The sequence below is a fragment of the Montipora foliosa genome, chromosome 3 (genome assembly GCF_036669935.1).
Source record: "Montipora foliosa isolate CH-2021 chromosome 3, ASM3666993v2, whole genome shotgun sequence".
Classification (NCBI taxonomy): domain Eukaryota; kingdom Metazoa; phylum Cnidaria; class Anthozoa; order Scleractinia; family Acroporidae; genus Montipora; species Montipora foliosa.
The window spans coordinates 10,958,251-10,981,665 of record NC_090871.1 but is presented as its reverse complement, the minus strand read 5'-3'; the positions used below and the strand labels follow the sequence as shown (position 1 = coordinate 10,981,665).

Below are 23,415 nucleotides of genomic sequence, written 5' to 3'. Positions count from 1 at the left end.
TGCATGCAGTTGTAAACACAGCTGAGCTCAGGTTTCTATAAAATATGCACAAACAATGGCCAGCCATGTCTTTTCACATAATATTTGTTTGAACCTTTTCAACTTTAGAAAGGCAGAAATAGGAATCAAAATACAGCTCTTTTAATTTTGCAACAATATACCTGCAAGGTTACTCATCAGGTGACGATTTTTAAAATGCATTGTATGCATCTATGAGCCTACGTGCATTCGCAAAACAGAAAGAACTGTCAATATTAGGCAACAATACCCGCAAGGCTACATAAGCGCAAGAAAATGGAGCGTAGTGACCAAAGAAATCTTTTTGAACTGCAACAACTAAGAAACTCACATTGTTCGCTACCCGACCTCGTTCAAGGCTCGTGATCATCGATTCAAGTGTCATGCAACGATGCATAACCCCGCACGTGAATCACTTCGCGGAAGCATGTTTTAAGACACGGATTACTCAGACAAGGTTAACCTCGCTCAAGATCCACAGGCGAATAACTTTTACGAATTGAAGCGAAAAACCAAATTTTTCACGAGCTTGCATGCGCCGTCATTAGGCTCAAATTATTCAGTAGCATAACCTTGAACTTTGGGTTGTTATCATTCTACGTGTTCATGGACTGCGGATATGCAAAAAAGTGAAAGTTGCTGTCTTTTCTAAGTCCTCTTTGCAATTATGCAAACCAGTTATGCTTGTGCTCATTTTTCTATCGACGGTAGCAGCCAAAACTGTAACTAAGCACTAGTATTTGTTTGACGTTAAATTCATACGCGGGATGGATGTTATGCTCTTTGAACTTCAATTCAAATGCTGTAAATATCCTAATTCCTTCCTAAGCCTTGCGCTTATCAAAAATCTTGAAAGCCGATATTTAAGAAACAATGAACCGAATGGTAAAAAACTGCTCATTTATTGATTGATGAAAGTAAGCACCCACGCTTAATAATGGCCTGTCAATTAGAGTATTTTTGTCTGATATAAAATTTTGAGCCTGACATCAAATCCCAATGCGTAGTATCAAAAAAACCAAGTTTAATTTTTCATGAAAAAGTAAATAAGTTTTCCGGGAATTGCACGTCATTAATCTGAGCAATGGTAATCAGCCAATCATAATGCATATTCAACGGACAGATACGTGCCGCTTTGAAACCGGATACACCTGCAATGCTTTAGAGGGAACAACTTGAGTGGAAAAAACTCTTCCACGGGCGTAGAGGGAGGCTGAGTTCGCTGATAAACAGTATTTAAGTCTAAACACCCATTTCAAATAGCGCTGATAAACAGTATTTAAGTCTAAGAACCCATTTTAAAACGGTTGGCTTTCAATTGGTTAATTGGTTGGTTAGCTTTCCATGGGTTCTTAGACTTAAACTCAGCCTCCCTCTACGCCCGTGGGAAAGTGTCACCCAACTTGAGTGAGAGATTCGTCTGAACTAAGCGAAAGTGATAGTCGCAGTTTGCGAAAGAACTTGAGCAATAGCAGAAAAGCCTTAAAAAAATCCAGGCTTTTTCGCGCTTCTCTGCACCTGCTCAAATTGCTTCACGAACGAAGTGCGATGGTCATTTTTTGCTTAGATCGACATACCAGCTTTCAAATACATACGATATTTCATAAATTCACTATCGCACTTTAAAAACTGACCCAAAAACTGAAAGGAAATCATCAGTGGACTTGCTCTTGGTAGACAGTCTATTTGTAAACGCAATTCCTCTTGTCTTCCGGATGTCAGGATTAAAAAGATTCAACAATACATATTGACGACCACTGACGGGTTAGCTACTTCCTGCTTCATCTGTTTTCAATACGTGATGACAAATTGCAAATTGTACAAACATATCATCATCTTCCTCTTTATTTCCTCCATTTTTTGTTGTTGTTGTTGTTGTTGTCTTGCAAAATTCATAAATCGTTAGATACATTCGTTAAATCTGAACATGCCGAATTATGTCTCCCTTCGGTCACAAGGTGCATACATTTTCCACGTGACTTCGTCAATGCAAAGAATGAGATCACATTATCTGATATTGCATGTAATCTAAGGTTATGAAAAATAATGGTCCTTTTGGAATGACCATTCAAACTATTAGACGTCAGTAAATATCAGAAACTTATCATCAAACTCCGATTCACTACAAAGAACATACATGTATTTACAGTGTGTATATGTTTATTTTGCTCGAGCTATTTGTTTGTGACCTTGGGTGTTAGGCATTCGGATGATCACAATTAACCCAAGAATTTACTTAAACCCAGCAGTTTGTTGACGTAATTGGCCTGCCTTAAGGTACGTACTGTTGATAATCTCAATCAAACAGACGTGGATGCTATCACGTTTGCCAGCCGATACCTAGGGATCGATACTTTTTGACCAAAAGGGAACATTCCTCATAGAACAAAGTAAAAAAATATTAGGCTTTGGTACGGCTGCACGAGTGCATTTGTGATCTTGCCCCTTGCTATATTAAGCAGATTAGCACCTACGATCTTCGAGAAAATTGTATACTTCAGCAAGCGCCTTAAATTCCAAGATTACTCCCAGGATTTGCAATAACCTCCTGAAGTGCATGAGAATGATCTCGTCCACAAACTACTTTAATCTACGCCAGTTAATCTTTCACCTACATGTCATGTTGCTGTTTACGTTGTAAATTTACCCTTTTACGAAAAGCTAAAAAGAGCAAGGCTGATATAACGGCGAAAGAGTATATTGAAAAAAGCTTCATTCTTTTATATCTTGCTATAGCTTTAAATTAATTTTAGAATGTAAGTAGCACGTACGCCTTTAAACGAGCTTATGCTCATTCTGGGCAACGTGTTGAAGTAAATTACTACCTTGAACGATCTTCGAAACTTGCCACTTCTAGTTTAAGCCCAGGTTGTCACAAAATCTCCCGTTGAAAAGAGCCCAGTTCCGGTCCCGGAGTCACGCATAGCATGAAACCACGCTCAACTGAGCATTTGTGGACAGACTCAGGAAGGAGTGGGAAGATTACGGAGGCGACATGCAAAATATGTAGTTCATTTCGTAATATTTGAAAAATTTCTCTACTTCCACTGATTTGATCCTAAGTTTTGTGGGGGCGCACTCTGCGCGATCTGTTGGATTCGAGTTTGTTTACCGCGTGACAAATCAATCGAGGGTCCCGTGAAAAGGTTTGCTTATTGACACCGAAAAATCACCTGACCTAGATGAGGTTCCACAAACGAAAGTACTTGGTCCAAGCTCTGTCGACTCACTATAATGCGAATTTCTTACCAGTTCCCCAAAAGTTCTGCTTCAAGGACAGTGTGTCGTCAGGGATTTCCCCTCTTCGACTCCACCGGATGTCGAAACATGAATTGGCGATTCCGCAATTCTCGGAGAAACGTATTTTTACGTGTTCTTGAGCCGTTTCACTCCTTCAGATAATTTCCCTCAAATGCTGTGAAAGTCTTTGTCAGGGCAGATAAATGTAGCATAATTGGCAATGGTTCACATGCAAAGGTATTAAACGCGTTTTTTAAAAGCGGGACAGAAATGACCAAGTGGAAGTATTCTTCTAAAATTTTGCGTTATTACTCATGAACAAAAATAGAGTCTTTGTTGGAGGGAAAGTAGGAGGGAGTGGAAACTGGTTGAAAATATTCATTTTTAAATTCCCTCGGTTATTACCGGAAAAGACCCAGTAATTTTCTTTTTACCCAACTTCCCAAGTCTGATGAAAATTCCCCTCCGAAAGCTTATTTGCTGCGGGAAGTTATCAAGTTGTCAAAGGAGGTTATTTGGAATTCTCGTGCCGTTTACTAATTTAATGAAGCGAACGGAGTGAAAAAGAAGTCATGAGAATTCTTGTGTAAACTTAATGCTTATAGGCTTCTGGTCCTGGTCTAAGTGTTTTGGAAAAGAGTTAGTGGCAGTGTTACGTTTGGAGCGTACCGGATGCTTGTCAGAACGTCTTTTGATTGGGTAAAAATACAATATGGGCAGCTCGCACAACCAATCAGGAGAGCGGTAGATTTTGGAGTGGGGCTGTCTCGCTCGGTCAAATTCCAAGTTCTGTTTATAAGTGATCACATATTCAAACGCAGTCATATGAATGTCACCCACAGCAGTTCGAATACCTGCGTCGGACAAATATATTGGAAAGACGTTAACTTCGTGCCACTTTTTTGCAGGCAAGAATGTTTGATACTTGTAAGCGAAGAGCAGATATGGAAGAAGTGAATTTCACCAGCGATCCATTGCACTGCCGTATTTGTTTGGCTTCAACGAACTTTTCGTGCAAAACGAACAAGTCAGAGCAGCGTGGAAACGCGAACGAAACCGCAACAACCTTGTGGATCGCTTCAGAGAGAACCACGAAGGAAATGATTCCAAGCACAGTTTGCGAAATAGGTAGGCCCTTGGGCTCGGGTGGATTTGGAACAGTTTATGAAGCAAGTTTGGAAGGCAAGAAACTTGCTGTCAAAAAAATGCACCGAAACGTCAAAAATCCTCATGCTCTTTACGAAAGTGTCCAAGCGGAGAAGCTGGTTCTGCCTTTGCGACATCCGAACATTGTGCGAACTCTTGCCGTTTTAGAGCGAGAAAACCTGCGAGATGTCTGGATTCTTATGGAGTTTGCCGGTCACCGGACTTTGCATTCTATTATTGACGATGAGCGAGAACTTTTGGAAAGCGCGCGACGCTGTAAATTTGTACGGGACATTGCGTGTGCTCTGAGATTCGTTCACGAGAACAGTCTTGTGCACTTGGACTTAAAACCTGCAAACGTGATCGTGGATGGGCAAGATGTGTGTAAACTTGGCGATTTTGGATGCTGTCAAAGCTTAGACCTGACAGCTGAAGACCAACTACCCCCATCGCCTAGCCCATCACCCAGCACAAGAAGTTTTCTCACGGGGACCTTTGCTTATCGAGCTCCGGAGCTGCTAAAGGGCGAGTCCCCAAGCACGAAAGCGGACATGTACTCGCTTGGTATCTGCCTTTGGCAGATGCTTAGCCGCGAGCAACCATACGGACTCGAAAGTCACTTTGTGGTTATTTTTGGAGTTGTTGCACATCACTTACGTCCATCGCTTGCAAATTTACCGCCAGTTGCGTCAGGAGACAAGAATTATATTGGACTCATGAAGGCGTTGTGGCAGGCCTGCCCCATCGACAGGCCAACAGCAGAAGACGTTTTGCGAACTGTGGGCGATATCAAAACCACGTGAGGGACGGCCTACCAGCGGAACTTCGAAAAACTATTTATTTACATGCGAACGTGTGCGTCAACCCACTGAGGAAGTAGAAAATATAGTATTCAGAAATTTATTCTTTGTGCTTTCTTAATATTTCCCTGGAAAATTTCCACATCATAATTTTCGAAAAGGAAAAGTCAAATCGAAAATTCCAGAGACGGAAAGACATTTCATTTTTAGGTCAGCCTCTGACTATGACCGGTTCGTGTTGAAATTCCCTGTATGTTGTAATATTTTTGGTTGTTTGTTACGGCAACAAGAGAAATTAGCATAAGTTAAAATTTCTATTTTCGACGCGACGCAAAGCGATTTGCGTTGTTTGCACGCAGGTCCAGAAGTTGTGCGCGAACTTCCTTTTCAGTTTAATCGGCGAAGAAAGGTTAATCTGTGCGATCGAGGGGATGTGAAAAGCGAAGAGAAATTTTGGTTGACCTTCGTATAGGGTTTCATTGAAGTATAAAGTATTTCCGTGACAATATGCTCAAGTTTTGAACACTCGACTCATTTGCGGAAATCTGCTATCTCATCATTGAACAGAACTTCCAATATAAGATATATATATATCTATGAGTTGCTATGGTGATTTTTCAATTGTAATTCAGTAAACTTGGACATTTTGAACCCTTTCGAGTTAAGTTTAAAATAGGGAAACAACAACCAGATAACACGCCTTTTTAAAATCTTTTCATGAAGTGTCTTGGACTGCTGACTTGAGCTTTTGAAAATTTCACAATTTTTTTGAGATACTTATCAACCAGGGAACCTGAAGTTTTGGCAGAAAGGAATATGTAGATAACTTTTTTCCTCTAAAGCCAGTGTGCTACATTCTTTTGTATTAAGGTGTACATAGAGGATTAGCAGAAAATTATGTCACTATTTACAGGTACTTTGTCAGGAGCTTGACAAAATGAAGTTTTGTTCTAAATACTGAACATGTACTCAAATTTATATGAAAGTTATGCATTGAAACAATCAAAACATACTTAAAGAAAACAGGAACACATCCATGTAAAACAAGGAAGTGTACAGACCATAAAAGTAGACAACAAAACTGATCGCTTGTTTTGAGAATTTTCATTCTTGTTTGAATTCCAATCCATGCATTAAGGGAGAACAATCCAGCCTTCTGGAAAACCATTTGTTCAAAGGGGTGAATTTCAAACAACTATCATAATAAATTATAGTTTGTGTCGTTGAGAGAGATTTTAACATGGAAGGATGTCTGATAACAGGGGAGAACAGGACTTGTCACCCATTTAGGGCAGCCCACATAAAAACCATAAAATAGTTTTGTTGTAGTTATAACACAAGTTGGTCCTTCCCAATCTCACCTGGGACAAACAAAGGGTTTAGTCCAAACAACATAAAAAAATCAGTCCTATAGCAAGTGGCTGACAATGCAACTTTTGCGAATGGTGAGAAATTGAGCAAATTGATGGCATGGTTGTGCATGAGTACACAATTTTGGAATAGTTTTGAATTGAAGCTCGCACTATACCGGAATAAACAAATGACAGTTAGGTAGCCGATTGGTATACCCCCACCCCTCCCTGTCCCCCCCCCCCCCCCACCCCACACACACATGCACTAAATAATCATGGATCTGCCCCTAGCAATCAGTTGGGTCATATGTAACTGTTTGACCAAGTGGAACCTCCTCTTTTGAAAGAATGTTAACCTTCGCCTGGATAGTGTCATAATGTATCAACCCATCTTTTTCTCGGGAGGAAAGCTAGAATCATGTCATTATGTGTCTGAATGGTGGAAAACAAAAGAATGAACCTTATTGGAGTTGAACATTTTCTTTTGTTTAAAACTACATGCAAAACAGCCTTAAGGGTCAATTCAATACAAAATGACCCCTTAGCCTCGTTTATGCGGCAAAACTGCTGATAACTCCGATAAGGGCTATTGGGCATTTCTGCAACCTGGAGTTCTGAGATGAATTGATAGCTAAAAGTCATTTTCGTCTCTTGAACAACGCATGTGACATAAATCCCAGCCGTGTGGTCAAAAGGATGCATTTGATGTGGGGTATTGCGGCCGAGAACCCGCGGGATAATTCCCGTGATGTCCATTTGGTGAACTGGGACTGGGAACTAGCCTCTTCAAGATGGCGGAGGAAGATGCGTCCTCTCCGCTTCCAACAGGCTCTCCTTGCGATGAGATCGACCCAGCGGAACTGTTTGAAAGCGGTTTCGATATAGGAGCTGAAGGAGACCACGTGAATGACAGGGGTTCTGGTTCAGAATTCGACTCGGAGTGTGAGGATCAGGTGGATTTGTTTTCATCGGAGAACGATTTCTCCGATGACTTTCCAAGCCTAGAACTTGAGAGTTTTGCATACGGAGTCACACCGCCAAGAGATATCAGACGACAAAAGGAAAGACTGCGGAAGGAGAAAGAGAAGGTATCTAACGTTATAAAAGGACAATTTAGTCGCGAACTGCGTTCTAATCCCTCCGAAAAAGCGGAGTTGGATAGACGAAAAAAGCGGGGATCGGCTTTGTTGACAACGGAACGAGCATTCCGGAGGAGGACGAAAAGGGCCAGTGTTGATGCGATATCTTTTAATGTAATCGCGGATACTGCCAAATCGCTGGAAATTCCCAGTATTAAAATTGAATCAACTAGTCGGTTTATGTCACTGGACTGCGTTTGTGAAGACTCCACCGAATCTTTTGTTATTGAGGATCACGCGACCAACACAGGATCTATTCCTGTAAGACAGACAGTCGTGCGTGGCCATCCCAGGGCCAGTCGCTCGGAATCTGACCCTCGTAGCTTCTCAGCTCGGAATTACGTTAATCCACGTTGCCCAGAAGCCAGAATGGATTTCTATAGAACGTTTTCTCTGCTAATTAAGCTAGGTTCACTGGCGCATAAACAGCAGGAGAGCCAGAAACAACAAATCCATAGCAGCAGTGTGGAAAGTCAGAGCTCGGAAGAGAACAAGAAATGGAAGGTCGAATTGTCACAAGCATTGTGGCTGGAGCTACAGGCATGGCATGCAAACAGATCTATGAGTGAACAGGATCAATATCTCATGGCTGCACGTGCCAGTGTGAATGAGGTATTGGATGAAGTAATAAACTTCAAGGTTAAGATAGAAGGGAAAAATTCTCATGTAATTGAGGACGGAAATGACATCAACTGCCAATCAGAAACGGTGACACTGAATGGCTCTTCTCAAGAAGAATCAACAGAGTTTATTGAGTTCACACATAACACTGAATGTGCCACAAACCTAACAAATGGTGAACAATTAACATTGTCAGATGGAAGTGATACTTTGGATGGTTCAGAATCAAATGATCTCAGATCTTTGAAAACCACATTACATCTTGACCTGAGTAAAACAAATGAGACAATTTCCACTCAAAATGAAGGCTCTAAGGAATTTGCTAGAGACATCCAGGAAGGCTCATGGTGTCAGCTCAAAGCTGCAATAGAGCAGGTTATTGAATTATTTGATAAAGTTGAAAGAGTGGAAAATTTGTACCCAAATCGGCAGTCTTTAGGTGAACAAAATCCAAAGTACAAAAGTGAGGAATTTAGCAGGAAATTTGAAACCATGTGCCTTTGGCTGAATGTGACAAGAGAGTTGTATCACAAGCTACATTTAATAGCAAAGTTTGTTGGTGTGGATGTGGTTGAAACAGAAACCTGGAAAGATTGGATTGAAGTTGGCCTTGGAAAACTAGGTGAGAACCACATTGTAGTATGAGGCCATCAAGTTGAGTTTGCAACAGGGTAAACACCCGGGGAAGGGGAGGGAGGGAAAATTTTGGCTAGTGGGATTTAAAAATGGAAAGATTCACTGTAAAAAAAGTTGTTACAAAAAGAACTGTTGCGCTGTTGAATGGGATGACACAAAGTCCTGTTACCAATTAATCATAAACATCACAATTTCCCAGAAAACAAAATTAATGCATTCCTTTTTCACTGTCTAATGTTACAAATTTGTCCATTTTGGAAAATCCCCAGTTTGGTAGGGTAAGTGGTTGTTGCTATGGTTATTGTGATAAATTCTGTGATGGGTGGATTAAGCTGAGTGCACTTAATATGATTGGCTGATGTAACTGTCTGATTTCAGTTATCTGATTACAGCCATTTGTCCGATTTCAACCCTACACAATAATTAGTGAAAAGTAAAGTAGTTAATGCACCAATCAAATTTGAGAAAATTGTAATGGTTATGATTTATTTGTAAATTAATTGTCTCATCTTGCATTGTTTTGCTTCACGCTATTGAACTAACACAGATGGGGTGCTTAAATTGTCAAAATAAAGTTTTGGAGTTGCTACATGTGTCTTGAACTATTTTCCTGCCATACTTTGTGACTTTCTATGTGTTCCCTGGTGTTGCCTTTTTGTAACAGTTCAAGGACTTTTTTTTCATTTAACTCCAGTGTGAGGCGATTTTTGCCGGTTGCCATTGTTTCCTCAGTGAAACGTTTTTACCTCCCTTTTAATTTTAAGCTATTGTACTGTATATGCTTACCATATTTGTAAATTATGGTATATTTAGCAACTATCCACCACTGGCCACCAACACTCAGGAGAATAGTTGTTTTAGTATTTACTAGCTAAAACAGTGAGATAATAATTTAGCTGATCTGCACAAAAAGATGATTGAAACTCATTTATTCCTCGGTGCAAATTCACATGAATTGCTCGGAGGTGAATACATGTAGCATTTAGGATATCTGGAGTTTGAGTAGCCAATCAGCGTGCAAGTTCAGTGATATCCACTGTTTTAGTACATGTATATACCGGTACTAAAAGCTCATATAATATTTATCATGATGGCTAAGCCAATGAAAAGTCTTGAATTGCATTATCCAAAGATCCAGTTTTTAACAGTAAATATTATCCCTGACCTTGGAATCTTGAGGTGTCTGATGATATTTAGCATGTCTCAGACATTAAGGGTCAAAAGGTACCGTAATCCTTTATTCTTGAATATCAGTGGAAATAAGGAGGTGATTTTATTTGACAGATGATGTGTTTCCTGTATCTGACCTGAGCTGGAACAGAGACTGTGAAGCTGGTTCCTTATCAAGTGATGATTATTACGATGATGATGTTGATGATGATGACGACGATGTCATTGATGAAAATGACGATGATATTTACGATAGGGATGTCAATGAGAGTGACGAGAACAAAGTAGCTGTTCAAACGAGCACCCCTACATCACCACGCAGAACAGTTTCCTACGAGTCCCAATCCAGCTCACTTTCCAGACCTTCAAGAACCAGCAGCAACCTCTCTGGGATTGCTTTGAGTTCCACAACACGGTACAGACCATTTGTTGACCTCAGCATCAAGAAGATGGGTTTGATTAAGCTTGGAAAAAGGGTAGGAGGCATTTTGGACTCAACAATGATGAAAGCCAGAAGGACTCTGGCACCTCCCTTAACTTGTTCAGCCTGTGTTTTTGATCCGTGTCAACGCCAAGATACTTCGGTTGAACAGAGGAAAATGTCAGTAAACTATTTGGAAACACTTTTGAATGAACAAAATGAAGAAGTTTCCCAGTCGCCTTGCAGCTGTCATCCTCACCATGCCGTTTGTCCTGGGCTTTGGAAGAATTTGGAAGATCACATTTGGAATGAAGAGTTTGAAAAGGGTGGCCTTCCATCTTTCCGTTCTTTGTACCTATTTTTATGTCGTATTCCATTGGATATAATTCATGAATCCTTACGTCTGAGATTACAACATCGTCCTAAAGGAGAGCCTTCCCCTTTGAGCGTCAGGCAGGTTAGTACAGTCAATCTTTTATTTCCAGTTGTGTAGAATTACATAATAATGCAGGGTTTAGGAGCATGAGGACCGCAGCTGGGTTCCACTCTTATCTTCCCTCCCACGCTGACAGAAAGCTTGTCCATCATTGGTAACCCCCAGTGGTATACTCACTCACTCAGCCGGCTGCAAGGCAGTACTGGAAATGAAATAAAAGCGTTGTTTTGACTATGGTTGTGCGTGGAGGGTGTTGCAAGACACTGGGAACAATCTTGTTACCAGATCCCTTTGATGTTCAGAGTGCGAACCACCTCAATAGAACCTTCAACCAGATGAATTTTTTTCTTAGCTACAGCCCTGAGGACTTGGGGGAATATCTGTTTGCTTTCATCTGGGACAAGTTAGGTTGATTGACAGACAAATGAATGGACCAATAACTTTTACACTGAATGCCTGTTTTGAGGGAGAAATCCTGAGACCCAGTTTATAAATTATTTTAAGGAAACAGCTTGGTGGCAGACCAAGAATTGGGTCAACTAAGTATTATGTGACGGTTACCAGTTACAATCCCAGGAATGCATGTTGCAAGTAAAGTCAGTGGCTTGACATTGACGGCCTTTAGGATGTCTGTGGACACTTTGAGCACTCTTTTTTTGTGTTTTTTCTTGTACAGCACCTTTGAAATTACCAAACAACCTACAAAATTTTGGTACATAATTTGGGGTAACCCATTGAATTCAATGTTCACATAAAAACTGAGGGAGTGCAATGAAGTTGTGTGCATATCACATTAATTGACATTAGAATACTCCTTTTTGACAGCTTTTACGGGAATGTAAGGATGTACTGCTGGCAGGAGTTCTTGTCAAAGATTACTACCTTGATCTTGTGGATGGAATCGCAAACACAGAAGATTTGAGCAAGGAAAACCCTGAAAGTGACATTGAGGGATTTGAACAGGATCTTCAGAGCTTACTTCAGGTATTTTCTACTTTAGCACTCGCTTTCAAGCCTGAAGCAGCCTCCACTGACAAGTAAATCATCTTCTGTAGAGTAAAATCTATGGGTATCAATCTTAGGAGGGAAGTGATAAAATTTCATGACAACCAAAATGCCCAAAAAGTAGAATGAAACATTGCCATAGCCACCTTAAAACTGTTGAAAAACGTAAAAGAAACACAGCATGGATGGACACAAATGGACAAGATTAAAACAGATTGCATACTCTTCAATAAAAGTCAGCTCGACGTTTTTCAAGTTTATAGCAAATCGCTTGCCTGGATAAAGCTCGTTTTTGCTCAGATTTAACAATACTTTTGTCAGGAAAGGAATGCCATATTACCATTTTCAAGTTTTAAACTCGTGATTAACCAAAGATTTCCCTTACATATAAACACCTGAAAATAATGTGACATCGCCCTTTTAAACATTAGTTCTAGTTTAGAAGATTATTATGGAGTTGCACAAATTTCCAATAATTGGAAGAAGAAGTAATTTATTTATTCCATGAAAATGTAGTGGTTTTGCAGCTGTCAAGACTTACATACATGTACTGTGCTTCTGCTAGTATGCTGCAAAAAAGTAAAGATTAATATGCAGAAATTTTTGGTCATCTTATGCTTACCCATTCATTGATTATAAATGCAGAAATTACACCGGATTATGCGGAAATTTAAACAATTTGTAAAAAGAATAATTAGGCCAATCCAATGTATTTAATGCTCATGGTAAATTAGGACTCGAAATTGCAACCAATACCATAGGCAGCCCAAGCTCGCATCACTACAAACAGCCGTTGAGAATTTAAACGCATTATAAGACTTTGTATAGAAAATAATATACCATTGATTATGAAGCTAAAAAAATGCTCAATTTAATGGTCATTCAATAAAATGAATAAAAATGACTCACCTTGGTGTATTCTTGTGCCTTTTGGAGCTTATTTTACCGTTTTGGGAAGTCCGTGTTTTCAATGTTCTAAGACGAAGTCAAGGCTGCACACTAAGATTTGGACCGTTGTCAGCTCAGAGGCGGTTTGTGACTCAAAAATCCCTCCCAGCCGCGATTTTTTCATGCAAAGCTAAAGCCACATCATTTGCGAACCTCTTGAATGTTTCGTCGTCAAAAATCCCCACGCACTTGGCTGGAAATAGACGATAAGCTGATAAACTGAACAAAAGACCCGTTGTTTTGACAAGGCCACTTGAGGCTCTGGTTGGCCAATTAATGACAATCTAGGTAACTGTCAACAATGACGATTGCTTTATTAAATTTGCACCTAGATTTCATATATCTTGTCACAAAATTTGCACGACCAGATATTTTTTTTAAATTTCAACCCAGAAATAACCACAGATTCTAGTGTCCAGGATCATTGCTGAAAAATGCGTGGAAAAGGCTTACAACCTTTCATTCTCTGCAACACAAATGTGCGTGCTGGTTTTCTTCAATGATCTTCAATGTTCAGGACAAATAACTGTTTGCCTTTCTGGTTTGTGCTGATGGTCAGCGGCTGCTTTATCTACTAAGACTCAGGCATTTTTTTCGTGTTTCTGCCCCGGCAAATAATGCTTGCTGATGATGATGAACTTTCCATTCCTGTGTCGATGTATTTAGCTCCCCTTTTTGGAGACTACACCATAAAGATCAAATCAACAATGCATATGCTAATAACTCCTCGCTCAGACATAAGCTAGTACTTATGCTAAAAACATCCACCCACTTTTACGCCCACATGGACCCCTTCCGAGGTCCAACTTCTGCCCACCGGGCACATATGCTTGTTGCCATTTATCCGGTTCCGTACGTATCCTTACATCTACTCTGAAGCTTAAACCCAGATAGGCTGCCTTGGTTCCGTCTTTTTTTATCTCGCTTGTTCCATAAAAAGGGTCCCACGATACTCTCAAGAGAGTGTTTACCATACAATACAGAATTCAATCTAGGACTAATCATAAATTTGGTTTCTCACTATTCTATTTACAAGCCTTTAATACGTCCTGAAACTCTCACCCACTGAAGCTCAGGAACGAGCCTATATTTACCCTTGTACGGAGTTATGTAATTATGCGGAGGATGCAGCTTTTAGGGAAGTATGGGTATCTGCATCGCCGCATCATGTTAGATGCCATGTACATTGTCACGTAAGGCTAGCATAGGTAAAAAAAAAATCTATAAGTGACTGTGTTTCTCTGGGGCAGTCTTGTTGTGTCAATATTGTTTATCCCAGTCTGCGTGCTTTTTCTAAATTTGTATTGTCTCTGTAGCTGCAGCCACTGACAGAATCCCCTCGCCAAGAATGCTAGCTGTTTCGTCGCGAATTACTTTTTTTTCCACGGTCCTTCGCACCAATGCCACTTTCTTAAAGTGTCAACTTTCTTTCGTGCTGCGGTCCTGTTGGGGGCCCCGTCCCAGACATGACAAGTGAAATGCAAATCAAATCCAATCAAAATCATCCAACGCCTAGGTTGGTTTCCGAAGACGAGCCGGAAACCACCAGTCTGAGAGTACCCAGAGAAATACCTCTCAAAGCAGAATAGTCGAGAACCCACAAACTAAACCCACATGTGGATGCCCAGTCCGGGGAGATTAAACGCAGGCCCCAATGGTGGGAGGTGGCAAGTGCTCTCACACCTATGCCATTCCTGCAGCCCTTGAAGTATTGACACGGACAAGCTTAAGATTATTGCCACCTGAACCTTGTTTAATGCCCTAGTACAGTATCACTTTAGCTCTGCCTCTCTAGCTCCTATAATAATTATTATACATGTTTAGCTCAGTGGCCGAGCATCTGATTTCGTACCCGCAGGTCCCACAACACTCCTGTTGATCTCTCCCCCCACAAAAGAGCCTTTGGCTTTTGATCCACAGTCTCCCTGAGTCCCCATTGCCACATCTCCTCTCTTCCCACTTCGAGTCCGACAATGTGCGTGCGCCGGCGAGCCATACAAGTCATGCGGCGCCATGGCTGCGAGCCCATGCGAGCCAGTGGCCGCTACAGTGCTGACTGCCAGTCATGCTAGCCCATTGGCTGTGAGTCCTGCAAGCCAACCATGGCTCGCGATGCAAGTCAACCCACGAGTCCCCCAGTTCTTGACCTGCTCCCGTTTTATCACTGGGTCCTTCGACTTAATTACTGTTTATCCTGCGCTATTTGCAATGGGTTCTGTGGAGTACCCTGCGAAATGGCATGGCTCGCTGGCTCTCAGCTTGTCCAGCCCTTCAAATTTCCATGTACCATTCGTTTTTGTCGTTCCAAGACGAAACTGTTTTGTTGTTTTCTAGGTGTCCGTTCTGAATATCTTCACAATGTGCTCCACGTGGTACAGAGACTACCCCAGGCATCCAAACGCGTCCACAACAACATTCTGGAAGAGGAGTGGAACTTTGTGTGAAAAACACTGTCGACATATCCGAGGAGGAGAAGTGGAAGGAGGAACTAGATTTTGGTAAGGAGTGCACAAAATGAATAAAGGATTTGCGACTAGTTGAATCTGCCGCCATTTGGCTCTTATTGGAGCACTTAGTTCAGCGCTGTCATTAGAGGGTGTAAGCTGTAAGACCTGTTACAGCTGAGCCCAGTCAATTTTACCAGTGATGGTTGCTGCAGAATGAATATTTACGGAGCAAAACAAATTGAAAGTTAATATAAAGATTTACCTTGAGTTCTAAAATAAAACACAATTGCTGCCTTGTGTTGTCTGTGTTCCTGATTCTAGGACATGTTTTGGGTAAAAATCCAATCTTTTCCATACAAAACCTTTGGAGAATATCCCTGCTCGATCATTGTTGGATTTTGATGCCATTTTCAGCGACAAAAGTCATTATTCAATGCACCATACTTGCTATAAGTGGGATTGCTCTAACCATTTTTCACGCTTCTGTGTTGCGTGACCATTTCCACGTGTGTTTTGTTTGTCTTCATTTTCATCACTTTTTGATTGAGAAAATGAAAAATTGAAAATAATGAAAATAAAAAAATCAGAGTGCAGGAAAATTTAAAATTTTAAGGGGGAGCAAGCCCCAATGTCAACAATACAAACAATGTCATCTCTCCATGGATCTTTCTGGAAAGGTTTGCTTTGGCGTCATTTGGAACGAAGTAATGTGATTGGGCAATCGAACTGTTTACTGCCCATTTTAGGAGTTTCCTTGGCAGGAATAAGAAAAAGCTTTGTTTTAATTTTGCCAAACATTGGTCCGTGAAACAAATTGCGAACACCTTTTCAAGGTTATACAAAAATCGCTCTATCCAACACAAGTGCCAAAGTCTTCAGTACGGTAAGTGTAAGGTTAGGGGTACTGATTTTTTCGTGAGGGCAAATGCTACTCTTTATCCTTACAACTGTACTTCAGGACTGGTGGTGGGGGTTCTAAAAGTTTGTAACCAGACGCGCAAGTAATGTTGAAGTTGGGGAAAAGAGCAAGAGGGCACTTTGTGATGTTTATTGAAATCGTTGTGCATATAATTACATACATTTCTGGACATGTCTGCGTTTAAGAGTAATCTCCCATGTTACTTTTTGTAGTGTAATGGCTTCAGGCCTGCTGCAGTCAACTGGTGATTTTCTGGAGTCAGAGCTGGACCAGAATTGTTCAGATCTCCATAACAACACTGATCAGAGTGATGATCTTAGGTAATATTCAACATTACTGTTGAAAGTAACATAAGTCAAAAGAGAAATGTTCCTCACTTATCTGCCTGGGCAATTTTAGCAAAAAAAAAAAATTATTAATTGTCTCTTATAGACATCTGAAAAATTCAGGCGGTCTCAACAGGATTCGAACCCACAACGTCTGCGATGCCGGTGCAATGCCGTCTACCAACTGAACTATGAAGCCACACAGTTGGGAGCAGATCAATTTGTTGGGCTCGTGTGTTCCTAACATTAGTGTTACATTTAATGTTTCGCTGTCTTTAGAAATTAATTGTGGTTTTCACTCATAAAATTAGTGTCTGTGTTTTAATTAAACTTCTACAAAAGAAAATGTTTGCATAAGAATGGCATTTAATTCCAGAAGGACTAATCAGCTTGGCAAAACGACTACTGGCAGCCATTTTGTCCGTCAAGGTGATTATGGGCTGATAATCGGAGATAGCAAGCCAATGAGAGCGCGTGATTTTGTATAATCACCTGTGTATTATACTAAATTATATCATTCATTGTTTGTCTATTCTTAATATTAATTAATGGGCTTCAAACTACATGTACCTTACACAACTGTTCCTTGTCGTCTTTTGATTTTCTATATTTTGTACTAAAAATAAATGCCGTATTGTTCACTGTTAGGCGTAAGGTTCTGGAAGCCTGCCGAGGATTTAAAAACCTTTTTAATGAAGCAAGAGAAAGAGCCTCCAAAGCACTTGGATTTGCCAAGAAGCTAACAAGCGACCTTGAAAATGCTGCAAAATTTAGCATTGATGTACCTGTGTATGAGTTGTTGACGAGACTGGAAGCCAGTGGTCATGTACAGGTTAACACATAAGTTTAACTTGTAATCTTTTGACAATCATAAATACACAGCTTAGGTCTGTACTTGTCATGGATTACTGTTTGCTTCATTCTACTTGTTTTCCTAATGCTGCCCTTTGGGATTTCAGGACAGCATGACTAGTCTGGGGGTGGGGGTGGGGGTGGGGGGATTGGGGCTGGGGTAGGGTTGTGAGGGGTAGGTGCTGGGGTAGGGTGAGGGTAGGGGTGAAGGGTATCATAGTTGAAACCCTATTAACCCAAACCTTCACAAAATACTATTACCCTAGCCCTAGCATTATCTGAAGTACAGTGTTTAGGCCTAAGGTTGGCATTTTTGTTAAGGTTTTGGTTTTTTTAGCTATGGTACCCTTCATCCCCTACCCCCTATCCCACCCCCTACCTCCCACCCCTCACCCCTTAAAGCCCCTTCCTTCCTCCCCCCACCCCCACCCCCCACCTCTCACCCCCCACCACAGAATAGTCATGCCATTCCAGGATGTGCAAGGTAGAAACTGACTGAGGTTAAATTTTTAAAGTATCATTTTCCCAGGCAACTTTCATGGTTTAGTTTATTGGGTACATTCTGGAATAAGGTTATTGAAAATACTTCTTGTCAAGGTTAATTCACTATTGCATTTACATTAATTTAATGGTCAGATAACTTAAAATTATTATTTTACACACATTTATGAGTGAGAACTTGTTTTGACTGTTGCATTAATTCCTATTACTAATGGAGGTCAAGGTCTGTACTGTAAGTTACGGAGCAAGTTTTTCTGTTGATTTATGGCCAATGAGGATCCATGACTTACAGTACAGACCAAGAAATCAAGGTTAGTAAGATATTTATTATTAATATCTCCATGACGTGATAATAAGTGCAAGAAAGGAAACTAGTCTAAGTCAAACGTAAGATTCAACTACTGTACCTCAAATGATTGGCATGTGAAAAATCTGACAAACAATTAATAAAAATAATTATTATCATTCGTTTTTTGAAATTAAAGTTGCTTGCAAGATTCAAACAGTTTAACATATTAAGTTTATTTCACATATTAAAACAACATGACAACTTTCTTTCAAATATTGCATCAAAATTTCAAATTTAGCGTGCTGTACAGTGTGCCTTACTGTAAAATATGGCGTGCGAAATTAGCCTATTATAGTGCCTGTACTATCTGAGAGATATACATGTAATATAGCTTTTATTTTCCAGGTTGTCGCAAGGCACACTGCTGGTCTTATGATGTTTGTTCCGAGAACAATGGCCAAAAAAACATGGTCAGTACAGTAAACACCAGCTTGGGGGAGGGGATTGATATTCTACTGATCTGTAGGTTATTATAAATTCAAGGTTATTGAAAAAGGTTGACTTATTGAAGCCAGAATTTGTTTGAGAAGAAGTAGAGTAAGATGTGCTCGCATGACCATAGAAAGCCCAAGGTTCAACTCATGCTCTGACCAGAATATTTCGAATAAATGTAGGGAATTGGTCTGCCATCGCCGGATGGGATTCTTAAGGATGGTGCCACCTAATAATAGGAATTTTTTCTGCAGGTTTTGACTATGCAGAAAAGTATATCTTAGTCTGGTTATTGGAATGTGAAATGAAAATAGGGGGTAACCATGCATTTTTCAGAGATAAATAGGTTTGTTTTAAATTTTTGAAAAAGTGGACACTAAGAATTTTTTTGCTTAAAGAAACATGAGTTTTTCACAGATTTTATTGGTACAAATGTTTACTTACAGTAAAGCAAGAATGTTAATGGTCTTTAAAACGAATAGCAAATTGCGACTGGATGACTCAATCTATAAATGTGTTTTTAATTACAAAACATGAAGACAGAGCCATTTTTGAGCCTGTCAGCACTGCTCTGTAGTTACTAAGAAGCACCCTCTATCAATTTTTCACTGCCCCAAGAATTAATCCCAATTTCAATGGCCCTCAAACTCTCATTTTATATTCATTTGATAATAAAAATAGGGGTCACCATGTAATTTTAAAAGTAAATTGTTTTTCCCAACACTTTGTGGATTGATTTTTGCAATTTTGTCTCACTCCTCCCAGTGAATAAAGAAATTTGTACCTGTTTTTGTGTTGCACTCTGGGATATTCACTATTTGGTGAGGGGATATTTCCTTGATTCTTTGGAAAGATCGAGTCTTGTTTTTGGTAGCAGCTCTTAAGTGACCAGAGTAACGTTGCAAGTATATTTGGAGTGAGAAATCTATGTGATTTTTGTGGCACACTGCAATGGAATCCAACCTGTATAGTGCTATTTCAAAGTGATCACCTACATGTAGGTGTTTGCATTGTCAGTTGTTTCTTGTGGTGAGCTTTCTTACCTTTGAAGGCCTTTTAAACCCATTTAATGTTGCAGTTCCCGCGGGTATTTATAGTTAAGACACACTACAATAACAAAATGCAAGAGACAATGTTGGCGTAAAAGGGGGGGACACCGCTTCACAATCGGCGTGACAGATGAGTTCCGTAGCGTGACTAAAAGCCTGAACTTATCTTCCTGATGCACGAGGCGAACCGCACCGGATTGGACAAGTTGTAGGCCGGTAAAAGGCAAATAATGATATACAAGCCTAACTCTCCACGGCACTAGGAGCTAAACCCGGCCAGCATCGCGCTATAATGGAAAGAGTGTAGGGGGTAAAAATAGCTCAAGCCTCCTAATCTCCCCAGCACTACGAGCCGACTCCGCCGGCACGTGCTAGATCAGACAAGAACAAAGGCAGATAGAGAGCGTAAAATGGCCTCGCATGAAAAACACCGAAGCTTGGGGAAGTCACTGTGAGACTTAACTGAAGCGTGTTCCGAGAGGTGAACCCGAATTTATTAAACTTGACCTTAACAAAACCTCCTAAGGGAGGGAGGGTCGGAATAAAATTTGTAAACAGTAAAGGTACACCTTACAGGTAACTATAGAGCTTGCAGAGTGATACTTTAGACTTTACTAGACCTTTTATACTGAGACTAATGCCTAGGACTAAGCCAATGGTGACTAACGTTCCATCTAATACAAACACTTGTGTAGCGCTCAATGCGACATGAATGGGGATATTTGTTGCTTTTTGCCAATCCAGATAAAGGATAAAATCCATTCATGTCTCATTTGCGTTGTGTAATGTTACGAAATAATGTGATATGTGGAGGATAGCTCTAACGAGTCATGCTCCATTAACTACATTTTACAACGCTGTTGTAAAGCTTTATAAAATTTGTTCACTAATTTTTGTGTTGCTTACATCCGTTATTGAATGTCCTTTTTGTCGGTCTTCGTGGCAGCCTATTGTACAGACTGAACAAAAACAAAAATACGTGCCTCATGCTTCATGGTAATTTTGTGAACAATAGTAATTATTGCACTGAAAGTACTAATCCCAGTCCCTGTGTGGTTGTCTTAGAAGAATTTACATGTACTACATTTGGTTTTTCTTGATTTCGATGATAAATAGCCCTGTTTTATTATTGAGTTGTGGCGTAATAAAGGTGGTGCAATTGAAACTGTCCCTTTCTTCTCACTCTGATCGATCATTGTTTCTAGCTTTTTCTTGAAATTTGTCCTACAGACAACATTACTGTGCCATTACAATTTCTTTTTTGTTTTGCTATTTTGCTACAAGACTGATACATGTGTTTCACACTGCAACCTAATAATCTTCCAAGGCATTTTGATGAAAAAAAATCAGAAAAATAATTTAACTTGGAAAATATAAAGTCAGTGCTTCACTGCGCATGACAAAATGATTGCGTGATGAACAGAACATATGCGCCATAACAGTAGGTGGCACCGTCCTTAACTCTGTCTTGCTTTTATTACAAATTTGTTGTGGGACTGTCATGTATCCTCTTGTTTAACTCATCATCTATTCCTTCACAACTGCCATTGCTGTGTCTGTTACACACAATGCAACAGCATGTTATTAGACACAAAAATGAATCACATGACTTAATGTGAAATCTGATACCTTTCCTTGTTCCATGCTGCGCATTCAGTGTGGGAGAAGTTAATTACTTGCCTCTTGCAGCCTGCAAGAAAAACCTAGCAATTTCATGCTATTTATACAATCAAGTGCTTATTTTGTGTTCTAGGAATTATGATTGTCATAAATAAATAAATAAATAAATAAATAATAAATAAAAGCTTATTATTATTTTTATTATTATTCTTTCGTCGTTGCAGCCAAATTATTCACCTGCTGAATTCCTGCTGTGTTCAGGAGAACTGGTGACCAAGTTGTCTCTGACGGTTCTGGGGTATCTACTAATCATGTCATCCCATGATGTTGTAAGTGGCAGTGAAACCCCAGTATCATGGACAGGCAAGACTGTCACTGTGAATCCAACAATGGATACTGCTATAGGTTTAGCTGACATACAGGTACACACCTTAATCAAGCAGAATACAATGTCAGTAATCTTATTGACAAAAAAGCCAGTGGTTTGTCAGTTTGTGTTGTTAATCTGCCTGAACTTTTCAGGTTTTTTATAAAAGACAAATTGCTTAAATGTTCCAGTTATTAAAGTGTGAGGATCACTCACTTCTTCCATCAGAAACATGCACTTCAAATAATATACATTTCTTTCATTTTGTATTGTATCATATTGTATTATTTTGGGCATTCAGTGCCTTCAATAAAATTTAATAGCAATGGCCCCATCCAATAATTTTGCTGTACTCTTTACAAGTTAAGTAAGATTCAAAGAATAAATATTTCCTTACAGTAACTTATTCCTCAATCTTGGCTTCCAATTTACAGAACCTTTTCATTTGGTCCTTTTTCAGTATACATATTAGTGTTATTATTCAACACATTGTGACAATGTCCAAATATGGTCATAGCACGCTCAATATTCGTCATGTGTATTCAACAGGTATCCTGGAATATACATAATTTTGTGTGTCCTGGAGAAAAATTGTAGTTTTTCCAGCTTTTTTTTGTTCGAATAAACATAGAAAATTGTGCTTTGTCATCATGTGTTGAATAATAAACAATAATTCTTATCCTGCTCAATCTTGCGGAATATTGCCTAAGTAGCCGACTCAGCCTACAGCCTCGTTGGCTAAGTATCAGGCGATATTCCGCGCAATTTCGCAGGACAGTTGTTAAATGTTTGTCCTGATATTAGGGGGGTGGTATGATTCTGGTGGTGCAAAACTCCAAGGTTTGGATGTGCAGCGTAAGTTGTTTCTGGAGAGCATGAGTTTGTCTGTGAGTATTGTCAAGCCGAGGACGTCAGTCACCAGGCCATTGCAGAAGCATTGGAGGAGCTGCAGGTTGGTACTTGATTTGTCTTTCCCTTACTGCTTTTTGAAAGTGTTTTGAGCATTTTGGAGCAAAAATGTAAAAAGATAAGTTTCTCTGCAGTAGAGGAATGAAATTTCAAATTTATATGCATAAAATTATGAGAAACCTAGTTACACTGTGTATTATAGGAAATAAAATTGATCCAGTTTTGTGAGTGATGGTGTGACATGATGTACCGGGATATTTCCCATCTTGTTGAGAAGATTTTGGAACTTATTAACCCATTGACTCCTGGGGTTCCCCAATGGCAAGTAAAATCGTCTGGCATAAGACGTAGTAAAAAGACTAAGTATGGCTGGGTTAGGCCAGTTTAGGGGTGAAAGGGTAATTAAAGTAAAGGGTTACACTGCAACTAGTTGATGCTCAGATGTAGTTTGATGTTACTCTTGTTTGGAGAAATATGAACATAGCTGTCCCTGTCTTAGTTTAGTGTTAGTTCCTAGTCCCTCGTTCAGTACAGGAGGGAACCCTATGAACTTTTTCCTATGCAATGATTGTTACCGTGAGCACATTATACAGACCAAACATCAGTTTGAAAGAACATCAGAAGGCAGTTTTTCCTTGCAAAAGGAAAATCCTCTTTGTCAGAGCATGCTTGCCAAATGAAACCACACAATAATAATAATTGCAATCATTAT

General features: G+C 39.9%; 1 protein-coding gene and 2 pseudogenes across 1 annotated transcript; all 3 read left to right on the top strand.

The window, feature by feature from the left end:
* The first annotated feature begins 4,063 nt into the window (after nucleotides 1-4,063).
* Nucleotides 4,064-6,426, top strand: LOC137994485 (serine/threonine-protein kinase mos-like). Its single transcript, XM_068840065.1, has one exon. It carries the CDS (start codon nucleotides 4,173-4,175, stop codon nucleotides 5,205-5,207), a length of 1,035 nt encoding a protein of 344 aa, XP_068696166.1. The 5' UTR covers nucleotides 4,064-4,172; the 3' UTR covers nucleotides 5,208-6,426.
* A 913-nt stretch (nucleotides 6,427-7,339) lies between these two features.
* On the top strand, nucleotides 7,340-21,700 carry LOC137995248 (mitogen-activated protein kinase kinase kinase 4-like; annotated as a pseudogene).
* Nucleotides 21,701-21,738: 38 nt separating this feature from the next.
* LOC137995247 (serine/threonine-protein kinase mos-like) overlaps nucleotides 21,739-23,415 on the top strand; it is a 13,184-nt pseudogene continuing 11,507 nt past the window's right edge.

What these genes read in the sequence shown, in the direction of transcription:
- LOC137994485 (XM_068840065.1), top strand. Translation starts at nt 4,173, where the DNA reads ATGTTTGATACTTGTAAGCGAAGAGCAGATATGGAAGAAGTGAATTTC.